Source organism: Taudactylus pleione, unplaced genomic scaffold (genome assembly GCF_031769625.1).
Source record: "Taudactylus pleione unplaced genomic scaffold, aTauple2 ptg000318l, whole genome shotgun sequence".
In the NCBI taxonomy this organism is placed as follows: Eukaryota; Metazoa; Chordata; class Amphibia; order Anura; family Myobatrachidae; genus Taudactylus; species Taudactylus pleione.
Window position 1 is genome coordinate 837,523 of NW_028284719.1, and position 9,742 is coordinate 847,264.

The following is a 9,742-nucleotide window of genomic DNA, read 5'->3' on the forward strand; positions in this document are numbered from 1 at the left end:
TTGTACACATCACGTGGTTGTATTTCAGCCTGCAGTGATCGCAGTGCTTGCGGCAGGGTAGGGTCTACCTCCGAAGGCTCTCGATTGTTCTGATTAATCATACACTTCCTGGAGATGATGTGTGTTAAGAAAGAAAAGTGGGCGTCTTTAGGCTGGCGTGCGTTTGCTCTGCCATCGCTCTCTAAGACATTGAGGGTGTCCTTACACCAGACAGTGCAATCATGGAATTTGCATACATGACCCCTTCTGGATGCGAGGGATCGCGGCTTAGTATCCGAGTCTGAATCGCCCCCTATGTCTTCTCCTGAATCCTGATTGGAATAGATCATAAATACCATGAGTTGACAAGCGGGTTTCTAGTTGAGTTGCCACCACTTTCTCAATAACCTTTCCTAGAAAAGGAAAGTTTGATACTGGTCTGTAGTTGGTCATGCAGTCAGGGTCTAAATTGGGTTTTTTAAGAAGTATTCTAACAATTGCCTCCTTTAGTGGTTCAGGAAAAATGCCTGTCTGCAAAGAGCATTGAACTATTTTTGCAAATACAGGCCCAATCATGTCCATACGCCCTATGAAAAGCTTGGTGAGACAGCGTCCAGATTACAGGTGGTGGGACGCAACATTCGTGTGTATTTAGCAATGTCTTTTACATCCATTATGTCAAAGTTGTTCCATGGAGGCAGGTGGTCTACCTTGGTAGGCTTGGTAGTTTGGCACTCCTTTGAGGGCACTGTGGGGATTCCATCCTGGATGGAAGATACTTTATCTGCAAAGAATTTTGAAGCTCATTGCATTTTGACTGAGAGAGAGATTCATCAGGCTGCAGGCATGTTGGTTTGCTAAGCATCTTTCCATTGTACGGAAAAGCTGAGCTGGCCTATTGTTTGCTCCCATGATCTCTCATTACAATTATTTATTTATTTATTTTCAGGTGAGGCTGAAGATGGGGAATGACAGCTTTGTGACAGAATTCATCCTTCTCGGATTTCCAGCTCTTCTCTCCATACAGATCTCATTTATTTGCACATCCCTTGTGTTTTACATGCTGACTCTTACAGGAAATGTTCTCATCATCATTGTAACCTCAGCCAGCACCGAGCTCCAAACCCCAATGTACTTTTTCCTCAGCAATCTGTCGTTCCTTGAGATATTGTACACATCAGTCACCATCCCAAATATGCTTCTTAATTTCTTACTGAGGAATAATTCCATTTCTTTCTCTGCATGTATGGCTCAGATGTACTTCTTCATTGCTCTGGGCAGCATAGAGTGCACGTTACTTGCAGTCATGGCTTTTGACAGATATGTTGCCATCTGCAATCCATTGCATTATGTTACTGTCATGGACACGTCTACATGTGTAATATTAGTCAGCACTTCATGGATCAGCGGGTTCATCAATTCCATGGTCCACACTATATGTACTTCCCAACTTACCTTCTGCTCCTCCAATAGAATAAATCAGTTCTTCTGTGACATTCCACCTTTATTAAAGTTGGCCTGTGGAAGTACATGGCTTAATGAGATTGTTCTCTTCATTGTTGGAGGGGTTTATGGACTCGGGTCTTTCCTATTAACCTTAATCTCCTACATTCACATTATTTCCACTATCTTGAAAATCAGATCTAAACAAGGACAGCGAAAGGCCTTCTCCACCTGTGCGTCCCATCTCATTGTTGTAACATTGTTCTTTTTAACCTCTTTCTCAGCTTATTTAAAACCAACTTCTAAGAACTTACTGGAAGAGGAGAAATTGGCTCCTGTGATTTATGCAGTAATCACACCCACACTAAACCCTATTATTTATACTCTGAGGAACAAGGAATTTACAAGTGCATTAAGGAAAATGATGGGTCTTGAATACTTATACCTTTAACTGATTTCTTTTTTACACTAATGCATTTAGCAGATACGCGATAGATTGTAATAATACTAAAGAGGAACGGTTCAGCTTTATGAAAAATCTGAACATACCTGAACTTTGTCTTTCTGAGTGAACCTACTCCCGGTTCAGGTCTTCCTACCAAGTTTGGATCACAGAACAGGGCAAAATGCCATTTTCCAAGAAATGTTGGATCTCGCATGTTATGTAGTAGTGCTATGTCTGAGTGAACTGCTCCCCAAAGAAGACCTCTTTTCCTGTTAAAAAAAAAATAATATTTGCAAAAAACTATTTTTTTCTGGTGTCTAAACAAATCTGCAGTATGTTATAATTCAATTGAAATCATATTCTTTCTACTAGAGTGTGTGTTTTTGTGAGGCAGCATATATTACTGTACTTACAGGTGTGGTCGTGTCTCCATCAGTTGCACCCCAAAAAAATAATAGTGCAAAAAAGGCATTATTTTTCTGGTGTCTAAAAATATCTGTGTTGTTTTTGATGCTACAATTTAAAGCATATTCTTTTTACTAGAGTGTGTGTTTTGGAGAAGCAACATTTGGTCGTGCCCTCATCATCTATGCCCCAAAAAATAAGTATATAAATAAATATATAAATAAATGCAAAAAATACACATTTTTGGTGGTGTTAAAAATAAATTTCAAGTATTTTAATAAAACTTCATGGTATAGGTGACAGTTCCTCATCTCATTGTATGTTCACTGTTTGTGGTGGCAGTTAAGTTCAGTTACAGTAGCTTTACGCCAGTCCTGGTGGGAAAATAAATCATGCATCAGTCAATAGAAGAGCAGGAACAACCCAGTACTAGGGCTACCAGTCATAGTACTTCTGCACCATCTACTAAAACAGTCAATGAGAAAGAAGGTTTAAGAAAAAATAATTAATTAATTTAACTAACTAATAATTAAACCAATCACCTCTAACTATGGTTTTCATACTCTTTGTTACTATTTTGTTTACCATAATTATTTAATGATGGCTATTTATTTTGATCCTTCTTATTAAGGAAGGGTCTGGCAAGACTTGAAATAAGTATGTTTAGTTTCTAAAAAAAAAACAAAACCTTTTTAGAAACTTTTTTTGATTCAGAGCAACCACACTGTGCAGGAGAACAGCAGTAGGAGTATAATGATGATTCACCATCCACTGCCTGCTAGTCCTGCATTTTCACCAATTGAACGCCTCCTTCAGGTAATCTAGCAAGATACAACAGAAATAACTGCTGTCAGCACTAATTGATTAGACCTCCAAGAAAATGAAGGACTAGTTGGCACACTTTTATGAGTGAAAACTTCAAGTGAGGAAGTTGCCAGAGCACCGGTGGATATTCTCAATCAGATGCTCTCTGTCACCCTTGGGCCTGGTCTCTGTAAACCAGAGTTGTCAGAGGCCTCAAGATCTGTTTCTATTATTGTAGAACCCAATTTTTGGGCGAAACTGAGCCAAAAGAGCTTTCATTGTCTGGACATTACAAATTACGAGCTCCAGCAGTTCTATTGAATTATCCAGCACATACAAGGCTTTGGTACGGATCTCTTACATCAAGTGATTTTATGTCAATTAAGGTACTGTATATCAACCATGTATACTGGTGATTAATGGGCTCTATTAATGACCCCCTATCACTTGTCTTACTGTTCTGGTTCAACCAAGAGTCTGAGACAACTGAGGACTGATTTTACTATCACCAACTATTGAGCCATTAAGCTTTAATATTTATACGTAGTTAGCTTCTGTTTCAAGAAATAGTAAATAATATTTATTTACACTGTGTAGTTTGGGTGTGGTATAGAAGGTCGACAGTAAAAAGGTTGACAATCAATAGGTACAAAAGTTCGACTGACAAAAGGACAGTGCAAAAGGTTGACAGGTATAAAAGATTGAAAGGTTCAAATGGTCAACGCACATTTCGTAGACACTTTTTTGTACTTTAACTCTAACCCTAACTCTAACACCTAACACTCCCTCTGTTGCATAACCCTAACCCTCCCCAAAGTGCCTAAACCTAACCATAGCCTAATCCTAACCTTCCCCCTAGTGCCTAACCCTAACTGGTCCCTCCAGCAGACTAACCCTAAACCTCTCCCAAGTACTTAACCCTAACCCTCACCTTATCCATAACCCCATACACTATCCTTACAAATGTAGATAAAAAGTTTCAACCATTTTTGAGTTGACCATTGGTATGTTGACCATTTGAACATGTCGGCATTTTGTACCTGTTGACCTATTGCACTGTCAACCTTTTGTCTCTGTCAACCTTTTGTCACTGTCTTCTTTTAATGTACATTTTATGTAATTTTATGATTATTTAATTTTTTTCAAAAATGCATATAATAAATGTTATGTGTACTTGACTGAACATTTGAGATGTTTAAATTGATTTTCTCAGGGAGAACTTTGCGCAGTCACACTTTTTCTGTTTTCTCTATGCAAGAATCCTTAATGTCCACCTTTAAAGATATTCAGAAAGGATTGAATCTTATTCCTTAAGTATCTGAAAATAAATTCCAGCACCAAAACCATCAAAGAACAACCCAAGGCCTGTCATTGAGTAGTAATTTTAAATATTGAATTTAGTAAATACACGAAAGAGCGTGAACTGGCAGTTGGTGTAAGAACTCCAGCATGATAATAAATGGAGAGCAAACACTAAACCATCCAATGAGTTTCTTTGCGGACTAACTTCCTTCTTATATATAAATTAGTCCACAAAGAAATGCATTGGATAGTTTAATATACTAACCAGTCTTACAAAAAGAGTCAATATGTTTAATCAATGAAGCAATAGCATGATCAACGCTTTGGTCCCTTTATGGATCTTTTTAAAGACATACATACAGAGAGGCAGTGAGAGAGGGAGCTGGAGAGAGAGTGAGAGAGTGTGAGAGAGAGAAAGATAGAGAGAGAGAGAGGATAGGCTAACAAATAGTGCTTGGTGTGTATATGCTAAATTTTTTAATTCAAGTATATCAAAAGCAGTGTATACGTACACAACAACATTTTGCCAGCCATGTACACACATACAGTGCATATAAATCTATATAATTACAAAAACACAATGTGCATTATAATAAACTGAAAGTGCATTATGATAAACAATACAATGCTTTCAAATATTTATTTCTGTGTGTACCAAAAGGTGAATGAATATGTTCTATTCAAATATATATATCTGTTGCACTGTAGTCTCTTGGAGGACTCCCATCATCAGAAGAATAATATTACTTCCAAATAAAGAGCAGTAGTACTGTAAATAAAATAAAGTAGGTTGCATGTACTTAAAAATTTATTTAAATAGCTTTTCTAAGTTCCTTGAGATAACATCAAAGAGTAACATTTTATATGGCTTTCAGATAGTATATTAATGATGTCCTTCCAAAGTTATATTACTGTGGTAGATGAACCAACGCGTTTCACCTAGTTCAACAAACTTCCTCATATAAAATAAATATCAATTTCTTAAGTGTTTTCACACTATTGTAGAGGTAGACACTGTTTTTGCTTTTAATCATCTTTGGGTTTGTGCAATTTGTTTATTTTACAATGCACAATAAAGTTTAGGTACCAATGGATTAGTCCCAAATGGTCTTTTCAGCCAAGAATATTCATAATAAAATAATTTGCTATCAGAATGGTTGTACATGTAATGTAAATGCAGGATTAAACAATGGTGGAATCTATGCTGCAGACAATCAGGTATATGGTCTCTGCTTTAGAACTATTAGCTGAACATATTATTTACATGTAGTTTAGTCACTTAATTTAGCTCAGTGCAGTAGCTTACTAATCAGACATGAAGCGTTGAGAGGCACCAACTTTCACTCGAAGACCAACAGATCAATTCAATTAGCTGCAAGGTCCCATTGTAACTTTGTTAAGTTTCTGCCTGCAAATATTATGAGGTGCGAGCAAAATGAACAAAGTTTATTACCTGAAACAGTGGTTCCCAAACTAGGTGCAGCGGGGCACTAGCAGGGGTGCCATGAGTTGGTGATCCAGGACCAAATCAAATTACACTACTCAAAAAACTTTTAAAAATTCTGTGCACCTGGCACGTGAATATGTTTTTACGTAATTTAGGGATGCGGAATTCAGTGGAAAAATCTGATTTTGTCTGTCACGTCAAATTTATTTGATAAGTAAATAACAAAAGCGGTAATAGCTATATCTGAAAAACTGTAAGTTAAGTGAAAATTTCAATGACTCTATAGAATGGAAATGTTCTCATCGTATTCATTAATAAAATACTAAGGAAAATACAGAAATGCTTAAAAAAAATGCAGAAACTAAACTTCAGAAGCGCTTAACAATCCAAATTAGCCGTAATGTAATTGTTAATAAAAGATAAAATATAAAGACACTTTGCTTTAGGGAAATAGGTGGTTGACGCTTTCTGTTTGTACAGTGTCTCATTGGTCTCTCTAAAAGGAACCAGCAGTAGTCCTCCATCATTGCAGGGTCCCAGCGTCCTTGGAAGCGATGCTCCATTGTAAAAATGTCTTGGTGAAAATGTTCCCCCTGTTCACCACTTACACTAACCAGGTTGTCAGGAAAAAAGACTGGATGGGAATGTAACAAGTGAATTTTAAGTGACATTCTACAACCCATATTCTTGTAGATGTCCAATAGTTAATTCACGATGGACACCTAGGGGCATATTCAATTGGGTTCGAGAATCACAAAAAACCTGCACCCGCGAGGTTTTTCTTGCAGGTGCGTTTTTTTGCTATTCCATTAGTTGCGTGTTTTGTTTTTTTGCACGCCGGGAGGTTTTTATTCTCGCACCTCCAGAGCAAGCGTGTTTTTTCCTAAAATTGTTAATTTTTGGAAAAATCACTGGGACTTGCTCTGGGACCCCGGCGGCACCCCCCCATAGGACTAATTAAGCAATTGGAAGTTTCCAATTAACTTAATTAGTCCTTTATTACATACCTTCCGAAGTGTTGTCTTCTGCATCCAGCATTGGGAGCCGGCTCTTCTGCAGCAGGGTGAGTATGTAGTGTGTGTGGTGCTTGTACCTGTGTATGAGTGTGTGTGACCCCCGTTGTATGTGTGGCCCCCCAGATGGGTGCTGGGAGAACTACATCTCCCAGCAGTGCTTGCCCCTCCCACCAGGCCCTGGAGCCTCCCAGGAGCCCACGGGACTCCCAACAGCCCCCTCTTCAGCATGAAGAGAGAGGAGAAGACACCGGGAGCCGCAGAGACCACCGGAGACCCCCGGCCAGGTAGGTGAAGATTTTAAAATTTTTTTACATGGCGCTGGGTTTTCAGAGCTGAAAACCCTGTGACCACTATTTTGTTTATTGAATACCGCGGGTATCGTGAGCGGGCACACCCATGATATTCCTAAATTGGGCGCGAGGGGCGCAAGGTTTTCTCCTTGCTAAACCTCGAGCCCAATTGTATATGCCCCATACTTGGCCTATTTCTGTTCCCTAACAATCCACGCACAGCAGCCTTGAATGAGGACTAAGCAGCACACCCAAATTCCATCAGTTTAGCATTATATAATTTGGGGTTTATGTATTAAGCCTTGGATGGAGATAAAGTGAATGAAGATAAAGTACCAGCCAATCAGCTCCTAACTTTCATGTAACAGGCTGTGTTTGAAAAATGACAGTTAGGAGCTGGTTGGCTGATAATTTACCTCTGTTCACTTTATTTCCTTGAAAGGTTAGTAAATAGACCCCTTAATCTGTAAGCAGTTTCCTTATTTGGGTGGCAAAAAATATGCCTTGTTTTACCTTTGCTTTGCTTAACTTCGTGAACTTTTCCTACTGATATCTGAAAGCCTGGCCTTCTTTATCTAGAACTTTTACAAAAATTCTTCGGTATTCTGACTGCCGGGAACCCAAACCCAACCCCATGACAGATGTAAAATGGCGGTTGTGCAGTGTTATTTATGGTCCATGTGATAGGTTAAACAAGCGCTGGTGGTTTAAAGTCATAAATATGTTGGCAAACAAAAGACCAACGCTGTCCACCACCATATAACTGAACCAAAGGATGACAGCTAAGCACAATTTACTTAATTTAATAATTTTTGCACAAACTTTTGATACATTTCTCAATAAGAAAGATTTGGTCTAGGGGTGCCATAAAAAATGTTGATACTCCAATGCGCCATGGTTCAGGCGCCACTGTCCTACAATATTAGTTAGCTAATTAAATCAGATCCTAAATGTAAATAGTTGTGTTATATTTAGATCAATGTGATAGCGGTTACATTCTCCCCTATGATATATCTATAGACAAAGGTCTCTGAGGGGGAACAGCCGCAACTCCCACCTTCCACCAGTTTACACCTCAGAAGCATTGACTTCCAACTTCTACAGGTACAGGGTACATACACGGACCTCCCCGCCACTGATATTACCTGCACATACAGTACATGCAGCGCTCTTTCTATACCTTCATTCGGTGATCTACACTGCCGACTCCAGGCTTGTGCACAGCTTTCCTGATGGACAAATCCTTCCCCAATAAACTCTGCTACGTCTCGGACTGGTGAGTTATACTGCAGCCTTTGGATTCACAATATATTTGTGACATCTGGAGTACAATAGCACAGTGGGATCGGTACCCCTACATCATTGTACAAAGACCAGATTTGTCATGAACCTTCCCTATGAGGGCATACCCCATCTTATGTCCCTATGTGAAAAATAGGTGTAGAAGAGGGGGCTCCAATGCTCTTTCTCGCAACAGGCACCAAAAAGTCTAATTACAGCTCTGGGACAGGCACTCACATATGATCACTCTACAGCATTTGTCAAAAGAGCAGAACGTTACATCAGATAGGAATGGGTATGAAGTCCCGGCAGTTCATATCCCAATGTCGGCAGCTCAAAGGGAGAACATCCTGACATGGCAGGTAAGTACAATATCCCTACCCTTCTCCCCCCCTAACCCTCCCTTGTGGTGCCTAACAATAACCTCCCCCCTAGTGCCTATCCCTAACCTCCCCCCAGGGGTGCCTAACCCTAAACCCCCCCTTACCGCACCCCAAACCTATCCCTCCCTGGGGGGTGCCTAACCCTAACCTCCCCCCGGTGGTGCCTAAGCCTAACCCTCCCTCCTAGGGGTGCCTAACCCTAACCTCCTCCCTAGTGCCTAACCCTAACCTCCCCCCAGTTTGTTCTGGGTACTGTCCTTACCTCTCTGCTGGGGCGTGGTACAGAAAGAGAGTATCTTATTCACAGAAGCTAACCGGGTACAGTACATCCAAGTTGGTATGCACCACACCCACTACACCCACATCACCCTGGAGTTCCACATATATAGACTATGAACACACTGCTGCTTCCTTATATATGCACATATCACACTCTGCCCAGTTGTAAGGTCTACAGGTCACTTTATTACCTTCACAGAGGTGGCATGACTACACTTATAGTGTTGTGATATTTATTGAGAACAATGGGCTAGAGTGCAGATAGAACCTATTTTACTAGATATATGGCATGAATATGAATATGTTGACAGAGGGAGATAACATGCCCCTGCAATAATAGCTCCACCACTCGGTATAATGTGTATGTGCATATGGGTGTGACAGAAAACACATTGATTAGCAACAAATTTCACATCCACTTGTCTCAAATAAATGTTCTGCTTAGGAAGAAGTTGGATAGGTGGAAACAAGACCAAAAATCTGAAGTCTACTCAAGTTACATTGTTTCAAAATGTTTATTTTGGTGAAGCTCCCCACATCATGGCAGGTACAGCTGTCTAGTGCATGTTCAAAATGGTCATACATATGCCTAAATAAGGACTCACCAAAACACTATGGGGCACCATATGTGATAGGGTTGACAGATCTTTTTGTGCATCCAAAATAAC

The 9,742-nt window shown here is 39.8% G+C and overlaps 1 protein-coding gene across 1 annotated transcript; it reads left to right on the forward strand.

The window, feature by feature from the left end:
• The first annotated feature begins 940 nt into the window (after positions 1-940).
• Positions 941-1,873, forward strand: LOC148509595 (olfactory receptor 1G1-like). The gene has a single exon (XM_088442914.1). The coding sequence runs from the start codon at positions 941-943 to the stop codon at positions 1,871-1,873; it is 933 nt and encodes a 310-aa protein (XP_088299040.1).
• The last annotated feature ends 7,869 nt before the right edge of the window (positions 1,874-9,742 follow it).

Bases quoted from the DNA above. Each gene is read 5' to 3' on its own strand.
- LOC148509595 (XM_088442914.1), top strand. From the start codon at position 941: ATGGGGAATGACAGCTTTGTGACAGAATTCATCCTTCTCGGATTTCCA.